The sequence below is a fragment of the Gallinula chloropus genome (genome assembly GCF_964237585.1).
Source record: "Gallinula chloropus genome assembly, chromosome: 13".
Taxonomy (NCBI): Eukaryota; Metazoa; Chordata; class Aves; order Gruiformes; family Rallidae; genus Gallinula; species Gallinula chloropus.
The window spans coordinates 21,551,183-21,569,713 of record NC_140098.1 but is presented as its reverse complement, the minus strand read 5'-3'; the positions used below and the strand labels follow the sequence as shown (position 1 = coordinate 21,569,713).

Genomic DNA, 18,531 nt, shown 5'->3' with positions numbered 1-18,531 from the left:
GCTGACTATCCCCTGAGTATTTGAGGGGTTCCAGGCCTGGCAATCGCCAAAAGAATCTACCTGGACCAGGGGCTGGGAGATGGTGGGGTGGGGGGGCTGTGGGTTTGGCAGGTGAACTTCCATCCTCTCATCCTTCCATCGTGGCGGGCAGCTTGTGGCCCCCACGAGAGATAAGTGTGCTGGGTGTGGACTGGGATGTAGCGGGTGTTACTGAGGGTGTCATCGCCCGCACAAGCAACCGCGCTGCACGGGCTTGCCCGCTCCTGCTGCTGTCCCTCCAGAGCACAGCTCCCTTTAGGAACCAGCCGGACTGGAGTTTCTTCTTTTCCTTCCAGGCTCCTTGGGATGGAGATAAGGGACAGGAGTGAAGAGGGCTGGAGGAGCGGGAGCAGCAGGACCGGCCGCAGACCCGCACCCAGCCAAGGAAGGTGACCTTTGGAAGTGGCTTGGGATGGCAGCTGTGGCCAAGGACGGAGCGTGGCTCCAGAATCACGGCTTGGGGCGGGATGGGATGCCCTGGCGAAGGGATGCAGAGGGTCTACAGCATCCTGATGCTGCCGATGCGCTTGAGGAGCACTCAGGTCGGCGAGGCCCTGTGAGCTCTCTGCCCCACCCCCTTCAGGAACCATCAGGGGGGACACCCAGCCCTTGAACCGGGGCTCAAGGACCCTGCGGTCTCCCCCAACCCCAGCCGGCAGCTCCCTGCCCGCGAGGCCGGAGTGGGTCTGCCATGGAGCGGCACATCCCTTGGCCCCTCACACCCACCCTCGCAGCCATTGCACCCCCGGCTCCAGCATCCTCCTCCCCGCCGCCCCGCCCCGTCTCGGCCAGGGCCTTTTGCACCCCCCTGCTCTCTTCCCCGCCGCAGCCCCGGCCTCGAAGGCCTCGTGGTGCTGCAGGGACACGGTGCCCGCTGCGGGGAGGGGCGGGGAGGGGGCGCTGCGGGGCCGCTGCGGTCCCGGTGCCCCGCAGCAAGCCTGGCACTCCTAAAATGGCGGCTCCCTGCCCGGCTTCAGCCCGGCTTCGTCACGTGACCACCGCGCCCCGCCATTGCATCAGCCGGCGGGCGGCCTTCCCCAAAGGTCCGGCGCGGGGAGGGGGCGGGGCTGACCCGGAGCGACGGGCCCAGCAGCCAATCGGGAGCTGGCGCAGGGCGCGGGGCTGAGGCGGGGCGGGGCGCTGCGGCGTGCTGCGGAGCGAGGGGCGGCGGCGGCGGGGCAGGTAGGGCGGCGGGGACGGGGAGGGGGGGAATAGGCGGCTGTCAGGCCTTGCGGGTGCCTCCGCCAGTCGGCCGCCTCCTCGGGCTCCAGCGGGCTCACCGCGGCCCGAGCGGAGCCGGCCGGGCCGGGCAGGGGCCTGGCGGGCAGCGGGGAGGGGCAGGTGGCCGGGGGGCGGGGGGCTGGATGCCCGGCCGCCTGCCCGCTCCCCGCGGGGCCGCCGCGGTGCCCTGGCCTCGCCTGGAGGCCCGGCGGGGTCAGGGCAGGAGCCCCCGGGAGCCGCCGCTGCGCCGGGTCCTCCCCGCGCCCTCCCCGCTCCGCGCCTCCTGCCCTGTGTCCCTCCTCCTGCCCTCGCCGGCCATGGTGGTGGGAGGAATGACGCTCCCTTCGCGCCGGGGCCTGTCCTTCCAGAGCGCCGCACTGTGCGCCACGGGCAGAGGCCGGCTGCGCCGCCCCGTTAGGATGTAGCGGAGCTGCTCGCCTCAAGACCATCGCCCCTCACCTGCCAGCACCCCTGCACCATCACCCGCCATCAGCCCTGCACCTTCACCTGCCATCACTCCAAACCATCACCCCCCATCACCCCTGCACCATCACCCCCCATCACCCCTGCACCTTCACCTGCCATCACCCCAAACCATCACCCACCATCACCCCTGCACCCTCACCCGCCATCACCCCTGCACCCCCACCCGCCATCACCCCTGCACCCTCACCCCCCATCACCCCTGCACCATCACCCACCATCACCCCTGCACCATCACCCACCATCACCCCTGCACCATCACCTGCCACCGCTGTGCGTACGGTGCTGTGGATGCTCTCAGGGCAGGGTGTCCCTGGTTTCAGCAGGGTGGGTGGATGAGGTGATACTCAGGCATCCTTTCCAAATCCAGCCTTGCCGGGGTCCCGGGATTTAAGCGCCCTGCGTGGTTTTAGGCATGGGCAGTCCCCCCCAGACATCCTGCTAGGGCCAGGTGAACTTGGTATTTCCAAAGTGTGTGTTTTCAAGGAACAGGTGACTTGAAATGGGGGGAGTGAGGGAGAGAAGTTTGGGGTCGGCCCGGCACTGTCTGATGGTTAAACAGAGGAGTCGGTGAGAGTAGATCCCCCTGTGGGGGATGGGGTTGGTCCAGAGGTTACTGCCTGAGCTGCTGCCTTCTCCCCTCAGGCTGCACCTTGCTGCTTTTCCTTCTGCTTCCTTCGGCCGGCGGTGAGTCGCAGCTTCAGGATGGAAGGGATGCTGACAGCTGGCCAGATCCGGCAGCGGTTCATCGACTTCTTCAAGGCAAACCAGCATACCTACGTGCACTCATCTTCTACCATCCCCCTGGATGACCCCACGCTGCTCTTTGCCAATGCTGGTATGAATCAGGTAGGATTCCCCCACTGGTACTGTGGTCCTTACGATCACAGCCTGTAGCAGTTGAAACCTCTGGAGGTGCTTGCAGAGCTGTGTGGAAAACTGTTGGTGTTTTCTCTGTCTTCTGGTCACAAAGAGAGGGTCAGTGTGTCTGCTGGAGGCCTCTGTGCTCTCAGACGTTTGGCAAGAGCCCTGGGAGAGGTTCCTGTGCCTGCCTGATAGGAGCACTGCCAGTCTCCCTTCCTTGACCCTTTGGACCACAGCTAGTCCTGGCACAAATGACCAGTGGTGTCTTTAAAGCCTGGTCAGGGCTGTGCTGCTGCTCAGGGGGCTGTGCTGGACATCAGCACCCAGTTTTCACTGCCCTGATTTTTCCCTGATCAGCTGGGAATGTTGGTGGGTGACAGGTTGGCCGTGAGCCAGCAGTGTGCTCCAGGGGACAAGGAGGCAAATGGGATCCTGGGGGGCATCAAAAGGAGTGTGGCCAGCAGTTCAAAGGAGGGGATCCTCCCCCTCTGCTCTGTCCTGGTCAGGCCCCACCTGGAGTGTTGTGTCCAGTTCTGGGCTCCCTGGGATAAAACAGACAGAGATCTCCTGGAGAGAGTCCAGCACAGGGCTATGGAGATGATGAGGGGCCTGGAGCATCTCCCCTGTGAGGAAAGGCTGAGTGAGCTGGGGCTGTTCAGCCTGGAGAGAAGAAGCCTGAGAGGGGATCTGATCAATGGGTATCAATAGCTGAAGGGTGGGACACAGGGGGAAATGGCCAGCCTCTTCTCAGTGTCTGTGGGGATAGGACAAGGGGCAATGGGCTCAAGTTGGAGCACAGGGAGTTCAGCACCAATATGTAGAAGAACTTTTCCCCAGTGAGGGTGAGGGAGCCCTGGGACAGGCTGCCCAGGGGGTGTGGAGTCTCCTTCTCTGGAGAGATTCCAGCCCCGTCTGGACACCAACCTGTGTGCCCTGTCCTGGGGACCCTGCTTGGGCAGGGGGTGGACCCCATGGGCTCTGGAGGGCTCTTCCAGCCCCTACCATTCTGTGATTCTGTGAGCGTTGTTGTTTTCCATCCCTTTGGAGGTCCTGGGGTTTGGGCTGCAGGAACACGGGGGTGTGTGGTGAGTCAGTTACCGTCACTCCTGCAGCTTCCGCGCGCGTCGGGAGCAGCAGCCCTGATGTGGAAGCTGCCTCGGGTGCGTCCAGGCTGGTGGCATCACGACATCGGCCACTCTTACTGCCTTGGCTCTTGGTGCTTTCCTTGATCACCCTTGTTTCTTTCCTCTCAGTTCAAACCCATCTTCCTCAACACCATTGACCCCTCACACCCGCTGGCTAAACTGAGCAGAGCCACCAACACTCAGAAGTGCATCCGAGCAGGGGGCAAGCACAATGACCTGGATGACGTCGGGAAGGATGTCTACCACCACACCTTCTTTGAGATGTTGGGATCCTGGTCCTTTGGGGACTATTTCAAGGTAAAATAGGTTGGGTGCAGCCCCGAATCCCTTGCACGAAGTTACCTGTCTCTGTGAACTCAGCAGAGGGTTTGCCAAGGGGAAAGGAGAGTGTCTCAGCATGGAATGGTTCCTAAGGTGGCTCCTTTGGAATAAATGAACTTGAAAGCTGCCCCCGCCCTGTCAGATGCTTTGAGATTAATTACTTGAGGTTTACAAAGCCGATTATAGGAACTCTGCCAGTTTGGAGGCTTCAGGCAGAGGTTTTAGTGGCTGTCCTGGAGCTGTGGCGAGTTGCCCGTGCTGATGGACCTTCAAACAGGAGTTGCCATAAAATAATGATGTCCTTTCCCAAGCTTCGTGGCAGCGTAGTGTTCAGAGAGGGTGGTATGAGTACAGAACAGCAGAACTAAGGCTTTTGGGGGGCAGTGGACACGCTGGGAATTAGCTTGGCTGCATCAGGAAAGCCATATGAGCTGTTTCTTGTGCCCTGCTCACTTCATGTATCAATTTGCCTCTTTCTTACATCTGAAGTCTGAAAGTTTTTGGCTTTTTACCTGCTGATACCCTTAGCAACCAGCATGCTGCCTGATGAGGAGGTATTCTCTTGGCATTCACTCGCTGACCTCACCTTTCCTTCTGCAGGAGCTTGCTTGTAAACTGGCCCTGGACCTTCTCACCAAGGTGTTTGGCATCCCTGCTGAGAGACTCTACGTCACTTACTTCGGTGGGAATGAGGCTGCAGGGCTGCAGCCAGACCTGGAGTGCAAGCAGATCTGGCTGAACTTGGGGTAAGGGCCTCAGTGATGAGAAAGGTGCTTTGAGCAAGAGCCACTGACCTTTATTCAGAGGAGGATGGTGCGTGTCCTGGGGCAGAGGCGTAACCAGAGGCTTTAACAGAACTAAAAGGCTTCAGATAACATTTGTGGGGTGGTGGAGCTGTGTGGCCAGGCTGTTAGAGATTTGTATAGAAGAGCCTGCAAGCTTTTGTGTCAAGAATCTCTGGTGTAAGCTTAAGAACAGGAGAAGTGCCCCACTGGGTCAGATCAGCTGTCAGGCTGCGGGGCCAAACCTGCCTTGCCTGTGTTAAAGTCGGAGATCCACCTGTCCTCTTGTGGGTGGGCTTCACCGAGGTGCCTGTGGGTCTCTGCCTCCACCTCAGACATGTGCCAGCCACCAGCATTCACTTGATTCTCCTCAGCAGAGTTTGGCACTTGGATAGGTCTGTCTCAAGACTCTGACCACCCCTCTGCTCTTGCAGGGAACGAGCACGCTGAGGTTTCCCTGGTGTAACCCTTAGCTTTAGGAACTCTCACCTTGCTGCTCCATCCTGTTGTTCAGTGGGTGTTTTGTGGTGCAGGCTGGCTGAGGGCAGGATTCTGCCTGGAAACATGAAAGATAACTTCTGGGAAATGGGAGACACGGGTCCCTGTGGCCCGTGCAGCGAGATCCACTACGACCGGATCGGGGACAGAGATGCTTCCCACCTGGTCAATCAGGACGATCCAAATGTCCTGGAGATCTGGAACCTGGTGTTCATACAGTTCAACAGGTGAGAGAGACCTTTGAGTTCACTTAAAGCAGGTATGAGCTTCCCTCTCCAGCCCACCCCAGCTCGGCAGGGGGGTGTCATTCAGACTCCTTGCTGTTTTAATGGCCCCTGGCTCGTTCACCAACCCCTCATGTCCAGGAGCTGTGTGCCTTGTGGTGCTCAGGTCCCTGTACAGCAGAGGTTGGTCAGGCTGGCTTTGGGGACAGACTGGAGATACTGTCTTGGTCCATCTGCTGGGAGTTCAGTGGGGAGTAACCACCGCCCCACTCTGGGCCTGCAGGTCCCTGAGGGGTTTGTTAACTCGAGATTGTCCTTCACGTGGCTTGTGATGGGCCCGTGTCCTACATCTCACAGCGATGAGGACAGGGATGGGGCTGCCCCTGCGCATCCCCCATCTGTAACAGCTCATCCTTCTCTTTGTGGCTGGGCAGGGAAGCTGATGGGACACTGAAACCTCTTCCTAAGAAAAGTATTGATACTGGGATGGGCCTGGAGAGGCTGGTCTCGGTGCTGCAGAACAAGATGTCCAACTATGACACCGACCTTTTCCTTCCTTACTTTGAAGCCATCCAGAAGGTACCATATGGGGTGGGATCTGGTGCTGATGATCCATTCCCTGCATCCCTGGGGAGATGCCTGGGGCTGGTTGGCCGGGGTGGTTTATGGCTGGAGGTCTCTGCTTTCTCTGCTGCTGTGAGCCCCAGGGGTTTGTACCTCGCTGAGGGTAGGAGAACAGGTTGGTGGGGTAGTTGCCACCTTGGGGCACATTTTGAGGGAAAACCAATGGGAAACAATTGGGTGCAGCTTTCCCACGTGCTTCCTGTGAACTTCTTTGCCTGTGCCTTGATCCTCAACGAGTGGGAGATGCTTTGCTGTCCTGCATGGCCAAGCGCTGTCGTTTTGCTGTGCGATGAAGAGCAGGTGGTGCTGCTGACCCAGGATCAGAGTCTGGCCTTCAGTGTCCCACCTGGAACGTGCTGATGGGTAGAAAATCCCCTGAGAGAGAAGGTTTTTGCCCCAAACCATGGCAGGGGCTTGCAGAAACAGCGTGGTGTCACTGTGTCTCCCTGGGCAGGGGCCATCTCACCAGTGATGGGAACTCTCTCTGCAAGTCCAAGCCCTTTCTTTTTCCTTTCCTCTGTGGAAGCAGCAGAGCTTCCTGGCTCAGATCATGCTGGGAGAAACGTGGGGAGAAGAGCCCAGCCTCTCTCTGGGAACGTGAGGGTGCTGAGCTCCAGAGCTGGAACTAGAATCACAGAGTCACTTAGGTTGGAAGAAACCCTTTAGATCATTGAGTCAACCACAGCCTAACCCTGCCTGGCCTACCTCTAGGCTGTGTCCTCAAGCACAACATCCACAGGCCTTTTAAATCCCTCCAGGGATGGTGACTCCACCACCTCCCTGGGAAGCCTGTTCCGATGCCTGACAGCCCTTTCAGGAAAGAAACTCTACCTAACCTAAATCTCCTCGTGTAAAAGAAGGAGGTTGGGACTATCTGTGACAATTCGAGAAGTTCCTTGGCTGGGCAGGTTATGCCAGGCCTGAGTCCTTGAGCCAGGGTGCCAAACAGCTGATTTCCCTGCGCTCTGTCCCTCTCTCTCTTTCTTCTGCCCTGCACTCTTCATGTTGGGATAAAGTGGTTTTCTCTCCCCCTGGTCTTGGCGATCCTTGGCAGTGGAGACAGGTGATGGCTCCACGCAGAGCCTCGCAGCTCTCCATCTCCCCTGCCTTCACCGAGTCACCTCTTTCCAAGAGGAGCAGGGCAGGCTCCTGAAGTGCTTCCCTGTCGTGTGGCCGGTCCCCGCTGCCAGTAACCGTCCCCTTCACCCACCTTCTCCTCTCTGCAGGGCACGGGTGCCAGGCCATACCTGGGCCGGGTTGGTGCTGAGGATGCTGACGGCATAGACATGGCGTACCGCGTGCTGGCGGACCACGCACGGACCATCACGCTGGCCCTCTCTGACGGGGGCAGGCCTGACAACACTGGCAGAGGGTAAGAAGGGAGCTGCCAGAATGCTGCAGCTCCCGTTCTGTTTGGCACAGCTTCCCCAAGAGGACTGGTGTGTCCCGAGTCTCTGGGATCACAGGCTCACAAGATCATCAAGTCCAGCTGATGTCTGAATTTGTCCTGAAAGCAGTGGGTGGCAGAGTGTTTGCTCAGTGTGTTTGATGCTTGAAGTTGTGTCCACCCAAAAGGCCAAGACTTTGGGGTCTCAGGTTTCTTTTGAGCAATGTAACAGCAGTAGATTTGAGTGGGGAGCTGGGGCCTGGCACCTCACCCCTGGCTTGTTGCTGCTGGGAGCAGCTCCTTAAGGCAAAGTGTGAGGAGAGAACCTGGTGTTCATGGTCCTGGGACTGGGTGCTGGTGTATTCCTGAGAACATCTCAGTGGTGTAAGGTCTTCCTGAGGGGCTCTGCTGTTCCCTAGGTATGTGCTGAGGCGGATTCTCCGACGGGCTGTGCGCTACTCCCATGAGAAGCTCAATGCTCCCAAAGGTTTCTTTGCTACTCTGGTTGATGTGGTGGTGCAATCACTGGTAAGTTCTTCCCTTGCTCTGCTGTGTCTGCTGAAGATTTCCTCTGCTAACGTGTGTGGGTCTCTGTGCTGGAGGGACTAATCCTCTTGGGTCTGCAGGGAGATGCCTTTCCTGAGCTGAAGAAGGACCCAGATATGGTGAAGGACATTATCAATGAAGAGGAGGATCAGTTCCTGAAAACACTCAGCAGAGGACGTCGCATCCTGGACAGGAAAATCCAGAGCCTGGGAGACAGTAAAATCATCCCTGGTAAGGCTGTGACATCTGTTGAGATGCAGCAACATGTGGTAGGGACAGAGGTGGAGCTGAGCCGGGCTGGGAGCTGCGATGGTGGAGGGAGTGAGGGCACAGAGCTAGGGTGAAGGGCTTGGAGCTGGGCCACCCCCTCTCCTCTGGCTGGTGCTCACTCAGCATTCTAAGCTGCCCAGACACAATGTGATGATGCTTGACAAAGATGATGAAGGGCCTGGAGCATCTCCCCTATGAGGAAAGGCTGAGTGAGCTGGGGCTGTTCAGCCTGGAGAGAAGAAGCCTGAGAGGGGATCTGATCAATGGTTATCAATAGCTGAAGTGTGGGACACGGGGCCATGGGCAGCCTCTTCTCAGTGTCTGTGGGGACAGGACAAGGGGCAATGGGCTCAAGTTGGAGCACAGGGAGTTCCACACCAACATGGGGAAGAACTTTTCCCCAGTGAGGGTGAGGGAGCCCTGGGACAGGCTGCCCAGGGGGTGTGGAGTCTCCTTCTCTGGAGAGATTCCAGACCCATCTGGACACCGACCTGTGCAATATGAGCTGGGGAGCTGCTTTGGCAGGGGGGTTGGACCCCATGAACTCTCGAGGTCCCTTCCAACCCCTGTGATCCTGTGATTCTGTGATTGATCTCCGTGCTGTCAGTGAGGAGCCTTTTTATGTTGGGGCTCTGTTCCCTGCCCTGCGTCGTGCCGGGTGGGACAGAGCCGGGCGGGGAGCCAGGAGAGAGGAGCCGTGTGGCGTGGTGCCGCGGTGCTGACAGCGTCTCCTCCGCAGGTGATACCGCCTGGCTGCTGTACGACACCTACGGCTTTCCCGCGGATCTGACGGGGCTGATTGCGGAGGAGAAGGGCCTGGCTGTGGACATGGAGGGCTTCGAGGAGGAGCGAAAGAACGCGCAGGTGGGTAACGGCGCCAGGGTGAGCCGCTCTGAGGGCGGGCAGGGAGCATTCCCTGCAGCAGCAGAGAGTGGCACCGACCAGGTGGCTTGGTGCTTGCCTTGCTCTTGCCTTGGCTGCGCGCTGGCATCTCTGGAGGAGCCTGCTCTGAGGTCAGAGGAGGTGGGAACGCTTCAGGCACTGACATGCAGCTTCCCAGAGCAAAGCTCTGACCCTGGGAGCTCTCAGGGACGCGAGTGAGGTGTGCACTTAGGCTGGCGTGCACAGGCCAGTGCTGAGGTGGGTTTTCTCCAGCTTTGGTGCTTGTCTTTGGCAGCTGAAATCCCAAGGGAAAGGTGCTGGAGGGGAGGACCTTCTCATGCTGGACATCTACGCCATCGAAGAGCTGAGGGCCCAAGGGCTGGAGGTGACCGACGACTCACCAAAATACAGCTACACTTCAGATCCCAGCGGTACCTATGGTATGAAAATAACTTTTTGGAATCATCCTCTGCTGCCAGACACCTCCTGACATGTACCTGAGCAGGATCCCCTCTGGGGTCACCTTTCCTAGGGAGCAGGAGTGTGCGCAGGTGAACAGCCTGCAGTAAAGGAGGAGGGTGGCTGTTCAAGGGCTGTCCTGCTGTTCAAGACCATTGTTGCCAACCTGATCAGAAAGATTGAAGGGGGTTCCTCTGTGTCTCCATGCTCCTGGGTGTGTGCTTCCCACTTCTGCCAGTGCTGCAAGAGACTGCAGTTTCTGCCTGGTCTGGCCTCAGCTCACTTGCTCTCTAGCTCTTGGCTGCTCATTCTTTGATTTGCTGGAGATTCAGGATGTGGCAGGCTGGTTCTCACTGCAGAGCAGTGGAAGGAAGTGACCGTCCCTGCCTTGGAGGAGACCAAATGCAATTCCCTCTCACCCAACTGACTGTTGCCCTAGTTCTTTCTCCTTACCCCCTGCAAGCGTGGTAGCTGCCCCGAGCTCCCGCAGTAGCTGGGAGGTGTTGCTATGAACTTCAGCTCCCATGTGGTGCCTGTAAGGTTTTCCTGTTTTACTGATGGTGCCTGTTGTCGTACTGACAGATTTTGGGAGCCTTGTGGCCACAGTGAAAGCCATCCGCAGGGAGAAGAGGTTTGTGGAGGAGGTATCCACGGGCCAGGAGTGCGGGATAGTGCTGGACCGGACCTGCTTCTACGCTGAGCAGGGTGGACAGATCTATGATGAGGGCTACATGGTCAAGGACGACGATGGCAGGGAGGATGTGAGTGGGGCTGAGAGCCTTTCACTACTCTTGGTCTGACCCAGGGCCTGGGTGGGTGTGTGCAGAGGAGGGGGAGAAGGAGCCAAGCAAGCTCCAGCAATCACCTGTCTGGCCATTGTCCAGCCTTGCATGGGTTCCCTGTCCGAGGGCGCAGCACAGCACAGACATGCTGGCGTTTGTCTCCCTTGTTTCTTGGGGAACTGACCTCAGCGCTGTGGCATTAGGCTGCCACCAGCATGTGGGATCTCTGTGTGGAAGGATGATGCTTTTGAGCTGTGATGGGGAGCTCCTTCAGCTATCACTTTACCTGTGTGCTCTGCCTCTCTCCTGTCGCACACACCGGTCTGGCTCTCAGCTGAGACCATTCCAGTCACAGCTCAGACCCCTGGCTGGATGGTCTGTCCCCCCTTGGCCTCTGCCCTGCTCACCGGGTGTGTTTCCCTCTTTGCACAGAGAACAGAATTCACAGTGAAGAACGTCCAGGTGCGAGGAGGCTACGTGCTCCACATAGGAACCCTGTATGGCAGCCTGAGAGTAGGAGATCAGGTCCACTTGTCTATCGACGAGGTGAGTCGAGACACAGTGTAACAGGTGGTGTCATCTCTGGCCTGGAATTGGCTTTGTTCCTTTCCATCCGTGCCTGCTCTCCCTGTGGCACATGATGCTGTTCCCAGCCAGCTGACGCCAGGCCTCTCCTCCCAGGAGGCAGCTAACGCCGCGCTGGCTCGGAGCCACACTGCACCAGCAGCTGGGAGCTGGGGCAGCTGTGATCCTCTGCTGCCTCCGGGATGACAGCAGAGAACCTGGGCTGTCTGCCCTGCTCCAGACATGGCTCCCATAGGCTCCGCGTGCCAAGTGAGCACTGGGTTGAGCTTGGTCCCTGCAATGCCTTATTTCCCATCTGGGGAGAGGCAGCACCTTTGGAACAAGAGGGAGGGCTCCTGTCTTGCGGCACTTTCCCCTGCAAAGTGTCTGTGACCTGGTCTGTTCTCCAGACTTGGGGAACAGAGGGGACTCCCAGGGAAAAGCCATGCACAGATTTGGTGGGGAATGACCCACTCCCTTAGCTGGGGCTCCAGGACAGTTGGTTCTGGTCTCCTGAGCTAGTTTAGGTAGAAGCCACACATTAACCTCCACTTCTGCTGGGGGTGACCTTGGCCCCGCTGTGCAGGACCTCACCTAACACTGGCTTCCTCTGTCAGGCGAGGCGGAGGCCGGTCATGAGCAACCACACGGCCACCCACATCCTCAACTTCGCCCTGCGCTCGGTCTTGGGGGAAGCTGACCAGAGAGGGTCGCTGGTCGCGCCGGACAGGCTGCGCTTCGACTTCACAGCCAAGGGAGCCTTGTCCACCCAGGAAATCAAGAGAGTTGAAGGGATCGCCAACGAGATGATTGAGGAGGCGAAGGTGAGGGCTGCTGCTGGGTTGGATGTGCAGAAGTAGAAAATACTTTGGGGAGTCTGAGGTGTTGGGAGCGTGACCCAGCAGGAGTCTGCCGAGCTGCTGGTGCGGGACTGCGCAGTGATGGGCACAACTGGAGTGGGACAGCTCCATGTGGATTGCTGGTTCATTGGAACCGAGCTCTCTCTGGGGTTGGAGTGGTCCCCTGCCTGCTCACATGAGTTCCAAGAGCCAAGAAGCTTGGCAGCATAGCTTTGGAGGCCTGGCTGGATTTCCAGCTCACAGCCCCCATGATCTGTTTTTGATGGGAACAGTTTCTCTGCCACCAGCCCTGTGTTGGAGCAGAGCCTGGAGGAGCCCGTGCTCCTGAGTCAGGTTAGAACTGGATGTGCAGGAGCAGGCAGCGGTACTGGGAATTTTGAAGCCGGTGCATCCATCAGTGACTTTGGGATCCCCCAGCTCGGCTGAGGCGTGTAACTTCCCATGTAGGATTTCTGTGGAGGAGGTCAGGATTCCCTGGGAACACAGGCCCTTGCTCACAGCCGACAGGAACGACCTGCATCCCTTTCCATCCTTGCAGGCTGTGTATGCCAAGGACTGTCCCCTGGCAGCGGCCAAAGCCATCCAAGGACTGCGGGCAGTTTTTGACGAGACCTACCCCGACCCTGTCCGCGTGGTCTCAATTGGCATCCCTGTGGAAGAGCTGCTGGCTGATCCCTCCGGCCCCGCCGGCTCCATCACTTCCATCGAGTTCTGTGGAGGAACGTGAGTACCTGGAGGGGCCAGGGAAGGTGGGAGGAGTCCCTGTGGAGCCCAGGCTCCATTGTGTGTCTTTGTGTTCCCAGTCCTGTGTCACAGGCAGGGCAATGGCCTGCCTGCTGTCCCTGCCCACACATAGCCTCCGACAGTGCTGGGAGCGGAGCCCTTGCCGCCCTTTCCTTGCTCGTTAGCTTTCAGCAGCTAAATTGAGTGTTCTGCCTGTCCCCACGCTTGCTGCATATCCCTGGTGGGATTGGTTTCCTTGCTCCCATGCTGATTGCTGCTAAGCCGAGAGCTGGACTTGTAACTGGCTCTTCTTGTGGGCCTGTCCCTATGTTCTTCCCCAGGCACCTGCAGAACTCCAGCCACGCTGGCCCCTTCGTAATTGTTTCAGAAGAAGCAATTGCTAAAGGCATCCGGAGGATAGTTGCAGTCACTGGGGCCGAAGCTCGGAAGGTAAGGAGAGGCCGGAGAGATCCTGTGAAATCTGTGCCCTGTGGGCAGCCACTGGCATGTGCACAACACAGATCTTAACCCTGTGCCAGGGGCCTCTTCATTCTTGTTGTCCCTCAGCGCCAGGGAGAGTTGGCACAAGTGCCTGAGGGGCTGGTGGCTTGGATGCCACCGACGCTGGTTTGCAGGACAGGCTGCGGGTCGCAGGCTCTGTGCAGCTGGGAGGGAGGCTGTGCGCTCTCAGGACGTGGCCCTCTGTTGCAGGGTCCTGGGCTTGTGCTCCCGAGTGGGAGAAGGGGCTCTGAGAGGAGATGGCCTTCTCTTTTTGGAGCATCTGTGCTGGTGAAGAGTCGTCCTGGGGCCTTTCGGCCAGGGTCACACTCTGGTGCTGGTGGAGAGCTGCCTGCTCTGGCTCAGCCGTGTCCCGAGGAGTTCTGAACTCCATCCAGGGGCTGCAGCACCCCCCACCCCTTCCATGGGGGTGGCCAAAAGCCCAGCCTGAATCTCCCTGCTAGGCTTAACCTGGTGTGTGTTCTGCTAGGCCCTCAGGAAGGTCGACAGCCTCAGGAAACTGCTCTCAGCTCTGGAGGCCAAGGTGAAGGTCCAGACAGCTCCCAACAAGGATGTGCAGAAGGAGATCGCGGATCTCAGCGAGGTGAGGACGGCAGCTCTGCTCTGCCTTCCCAGAGTGAATGGGACTGGGGTGGTTTCGTAAGGCCTGAGCTGAGCTTCCTGCTCCTGTCCCAACAGCCCCATGTCCAGTGGGTGCTGCAGCCAGCACCTTGTGCCTGGGGCTGTTGGGCGCTGGGAGAGGAAGGGAGCTTACTGGTCTCTGCCAGCTGAGGCATTTGAGGTTGACAAGTGAGGGGCAGCATCTCCTGCTGTGGTCACTGGCACCTCTGACCCTCTCCACCTGCTCTTGGTTTGCAGATGCTGGCCACTGCTGTTGTCCCACAGTGGCAGAAGGATGAACTGAGAGAGGCTGTTAAAGCACTGAAGAAAATCATGGACGACCTGGACAGAGCCAGCAAAGCTGACATCCAGAAACGGGTGAGCGCTGGGCTGGGAGTAAAGGACGGGGTGGGAGGGCTGCAGCAGCTTCCGTGGGAGCTCTGCTTGTGCCCAGCACGGACGGGAGCTGAGCTGGTGGATGCTCCTCACACTGCTCAGCCTTCCAGCCTTTCCCATGCCTATTCCCTGTGGGGAAGCACTGGCAGCATGGCTTGGGATGCTCCTGCCCGGACGGTGCAGGTGGCTTCCTCCCAGATCCCCTTGGATTTTCCTGGAGGGGGAATCCCACACGGCAGCTGCCTGCCAACATGTTTTGTTCCTGGCTCTGCAGCGTGCAGCTGCTCCAGGATGGGCTGTGGGCATCTTGGGGTGCTCTGGGGGGCTCGGTACCTGCTGGGAAGCTCCACACATGTGGTTCCCGTGTCCGTACATGACGTGCATGCTCTAGCATCTGCCTGCTGGTGTCCTCAGGTGCTGGAGAAGACAAAGCAGGTCATTGAGAGTCACCCAAACCAGCCGCTGGTCATCATGGAAATGGAGAACGGAGCCTCAGCAAAGGTATGGAAGGTCTGGTCTCTTCTCAGCGACCTTCCTTGGGCCTGAGGAGCAGTCGGGAGGTCTCTGCTCACGTGGGGGGTGAACACAGGGTTGGGAGGGGGCAGGTGGGGGTCTGGACCATTTGCTGAGCTTCCAGAAGCAGAGGTGGATAGGGCTCCCAAGAGAAATCCTGATGGGTCCCAGGTAAGGCTCAGTTAGCTGCAGCCAGGACACCTAAACAGGTTTGAGGAGCTCTGGCCAGCAGCTCTGCCAAGCCACTGGGTCGTGGTGGTTGTGCCAGCTCTGAACAGTGTCCTGGGCTGCGAGTGGGGACAGGGCTGGCTGGAGAGCTGCTCCCAGCTCCGGAGAGCTGGCTGCTGCAGCAAGGTCCGAACTCTCCATCCAGGGCTGAAGTTGCCCCCTCCCTCCATGCACAAGTGGCATTCCTTTCCAAGCCATTTCTGTTGGGAAGAAAAGCTCCGTGGTGTGTGCTGAGCTGAGCTGAGCTGTGCTGTGCTGAGCTGTGCTGAGCTGAGCCCAGTGGGTGCTGAGTTGAGCCCAGTGGGTGCTGATCCTGCCCTGCCCTCACACTGCTCTGCTTCTAATGCCCAATTTACCTCTCTGCTCCGGGAGCCTCAGAGCTGCTCCTGCTTACAGACACCTGCCTGCTCCCCCAGCCATCCCCATCCCCATGATGCCAGTGGGATGCTTGCAGTGGGGGATGCCTGCTGAGAAGGGGGATGCCGGAGAAAGGGGATGGCAGTGCCAGCATCAGAGCAGATGATGGTCTCCTTGGGAATAACGGGAAGTGGGGCAGGCTCCCTGGTTCCTTGGGCATGCCTGCTGTGCCAGGCAGCCCTTGCAGCTCCTTCATGCTGCAGTTGAGGCCCCTCACTTGCAGTTCTCCCTCCTGTGAGGAGCTCACATCCGAGGGCAGCGGGTTTTCCCCCCAAATATTTTCTTGTTTGGGAATAATTCCACCTGTTCCCCTGGAACTGGAGGTGGGGAAAGAAACACAACCCCTCCTGCCACCTTACAGCTGGGGCTGGGGATGTGAGGGTGGCTCATGGGTGGAAGAGGGAGCATTGCTGGGTGCTGCTAGCTGGTTTAATGCAGGTCTTGGTCCCCAAGGGTGCCGGGGCTGGGAAGGTGTGGTGGGTGCTGGGGCTGGGAAGCTGTGCTGCCATGGCTCTGTCCTCCTCCAGGCCCTGAATGAATCGCTGAAGCTCTTCAAGACTCATTCACCCCAGACTGCCACCATGCTCTTCGCTGTAGATAATGAAGCCGGCAGAATTACCTGCCTGTGTCAGGTACCCCAGGTGAGTCCCATTGTCTGCACCTACCTTCCTCCCAGCCCTGGGGCTGCAGCTCTCACACCCAACCCTGCCAGAACTGAGGTGGGGTGGCAAGAGCCTGGGTGTTTTAGGTTAGCCAGGGACTGGGGGGAAGAGACATTGCCAGAGGATGGAGGAGCTGTCCTCAGGGACCCTCTTTCCCTCATCCTTTGGGGTTTGGTTTTTTTTATTGTTTCTTTTCTCACTCAGGAGACAGCAAACAAGGGCCTGAAGGCCAGCCAGTGGGTGCAGGAGGTGTCTGGCTTGATGGACGGCAAAGGCGGGGGGAAGGACGTCTCTGCACAGGCCACGGGCAAGAACGTGGGCTGCCTGCAGCAAGCCCTCCAGCTGGCCACGGACTTTGCCAGGCTCCGGCTGGGCGAGCTGAAGAACTGACGGAGGGGGGTCGCAGCCCCCTCCCCCTTCTCCTCTCCTGCCTCTCCCCTGCCTGCTGCTGAGCCACCAGCCCGCGTTGCCTATGAATAAAGGCTGCCTGCCCTGCGCGCTGCCGCCTCGGCTCTGCTTGAGGGGGGCGGGTTTCCCCCCCACCCCTGTCTCCGGCCGGGCTCCCCCATCTCCTGCCGGGCTCCCCCCGCCTCCGGCCCGGCTCCCTCTCCCCGGCCGGGCTCCTCCTCCTCCGGGCTCCTCCTCCTCCGGCCTCCCCGCCTGCAGTTCCGCCGAGCATGCCGCTGGATCACCGCCGGGTGCCGGGCCCGGAGGAGTCGCAGCCGCCGGAGCTGTGGGCAGCGGCCGGGGAGGTGCCGGTAAAGGGGCGGGAGGAGGATGAGGATGGAGCTGCGGCGCCGCGGGACCCCTGCGACCTGCGGCCGCTCTTCGCACGGGCCGGGCTGCTGAGCCAGGCGGAGGGCTCGGCCTACGTGGAGCTGGGCAGCGGCACCAAGGTGCTCTGCGCCGCCTGGGGCCCGCGGGAAGCGGCCGAGCCCGGCGTGGCCCCACCGGTGAGCGGGCGGCTGCTCTGCGAGTTCAGCCGGGCCCCCTTCGCCGGGCGCGGGGCTCGGTGGCGGCCGGGCTCGGCGGCGGAACGGGAGGCGGAGAGGGAAGCGGCGGCGGCTTTGCGGGAAGCCCTGGAGCCGGCCGTGCGCCTGGTCCGCTACCCGCGGGCCCGCCTGGCCGTCAGCGCCCTGGTGCTGCAGGACGGCGGCTCCGCGCTGGCCGCCGCCATCAGCGCCGCCTCCCTGGCCCTGGCCGACGCCGGGGTGGAGATGTACGACCTGGCGGTGGGCTGCGCCCTGTGCCGCTGCCCCGGGCCCGACGCCGCTTGGCTGCTGCAGCCCGGGGAGCCCGAGGAACGCCGCGCCGAGGCCCGGCTCACCCTGGCCCTGCTGCCCGCCCTTAACCAGGTGTCGGCGGTGCTGGGCGGCGGGCAGGGCAGCCCCCCCGAGAGCTGGGCGCAGGCTCTGCGCCTCGGCCTCGAGGGCTGCCACCGCCTCTACCCCGTGCTGCGGCAGAGCCTGCTGCGGGCCTCCCGGCGCCGGGATGCTGCCGCCAACGCCAGCGCCAGCGCCGCGGCGCCTGCCGCCACCACAGCCTGAGAGACGGGAGCCCCCGGAGACCACCCCGAGCTGCCCAGGCAGACAGAGGTCTACGAAACCAGCCCGACCACACTGGACTCTGCACCCTCCCACTGCTGGAGAGCCCCCAGAGCAGCCCCTGCACCACCCCAGGAGCCCCAGTGCTGCAGGAGCCCCTTCCCGCCGGACACAAGCAGCCTCCCTCGCTCCCAGGGAACAGTTTCCATCCTGCCTCGGCTGCCAGAGCCTGCCTGGGACCTCCCTTGGGGGTGCCTGGGACCTCCCTTGGGTCCCTGCCCTGTGGGACACCCGTGCCTCAGCCTGGCCCTCCGTGCAGGCAGGGAGCACACAGCGTTGGTCCCGGCTCAGACTGCGCATCCCTCAGGCCTTCTGCCCCAGCAGTGCTCCCAGGTGGAAGGGACACGTTCTGCTGGGGAGGGGGGGTTTGTAATAAATGCGTTTTTTTCTGGTCATTTCTGCCTGCGTGGCTCTGCTGCAGGCAGAGGTGGAAGGATGTGTCTGGGAGCCCAGCTGCTGGGTATTGGGGATACCCCTGCAGTGCTGCCCTCTGCTCCCGCTGCCCTTCCCCAGGGGGTGGGGGGGAGAGCTGGGTGCTGCCTTGGGGTCTGGGGTCAGAGGGGGTGGCCAGCCAACTGCCCAATGGCACTGGGCTGGTACTGAATCCTCAGGGTAATGGGGGTGGTTAATGGTTCCAGTGAGAAACTGGGCTGAGGTGGGTACAAGAGTTACGTGGCCACAGCAGGTTCAGGACGGCACCAGAGCCAAATAACCAGAGAAAAGAAATACAAATTCTTTTCCTTTCCTACATGACACACTCTGGCCAGAGCAAATCAGAGATACAGAATAAGCTCCTACCAGCAAGAGAGGATGGCCTAAAAGTGAGGAACACCCAACCCAGACGTGACACCGGGGAGCGCGGGGACAAGGGGGACACGCTGTAACTTCCTTGGGTGCAGGAGCCCTGGCACAGCTGCT

General features: G+C 60.2%; 2 protein-coding genes across 2 annotated transcripts; both read left to right on the top strand.

Annotated features, from left to right (window-relative positions):
* The first annotated feature begins 1,203 nt into the window (after positions 1-1,203).
* On the top strand, positions 1,204-16,506 carry AARS1 (alanyl-tRNA synthetase 1). Its single transcript, XM_084269971.1, has 21 exons — positions 1,204-1,221; positions 2,389-2,592; positions 3,861-4,049; positions 4,674-4,819; positions 5,389-5,580; positions 6,012-6,156; positions 7,428-7,573; positions 8,008-8,116; positions 8,215-8,365; positions 9,144-9,268; positions 9,582-9,726; positions 10,328-10,506; positions 10,960-11,073; positions 11,709-11,915; positions 12,490-12,674; positions 13,016-13,124; positions 13,663-13,776; positions 14,052-14,171; positions 14,604-14,690; positions 15,875-15,988; positions 16,214-16,506. The coding sequence occupies exons 2-21, from the start codon at positions 2,449-2,451 to the stop codon at positions 16,397-16,399; spliced, it is 2,907 nt and encodes a 968-aa protein (XP_084126097.1). The 5' UTR covers positions 1,204-1,221; positions 2,389-2,448; the 3' UTR covers positions 16,400-16,506.
* A 180-nt stretch (positions 16,507-16,686) lies between these two features.
* EXOSC6 (exosome component 6) lies at positions 16,687-18,008 on the top strand (the record flags this gene model as incomplete). The annotated part of the gene is made up of 1 exon (XM_084269992.1): positions 16,687-18,008. One exon carries the CDS (start codon positions 16,687-16,689, stop codon positions 17,554-17,556), a length of 870 nt encoding a protein of 289 aa, XP_084126118.1. The 3' UTR covers positions 17,557-18,008.
* Between the last annotated feature and the right edge of the window lie 523 nt (positions 18,009-18,531).

Excerpts from the sequence above, each read along its gene's own strand:
- AARS1 (XM_084269971.1), top strand. The coding sequence starts at position 2,449 with ATGGAAGGGATGCTGACAGCTGGCCAGATCCGGCAGCGGTTCATCGAC. Across the intron at positions 8,366-9,143 it reads AGACAGTAAAATCATCCCTG|GTGATACCGCCTGGCTGCTG; the intron begins GTAAGGCTGTGA and ends TCTCCTCCGCAG. Across the intron at positions 11,916-12,489 it reads AGATGATTGAGGAGGCGAAG|GCTGTGTATGCCAAGGACTG; the intron begins GTGAGGGCTGCT and ends CCATCCTTGCAG.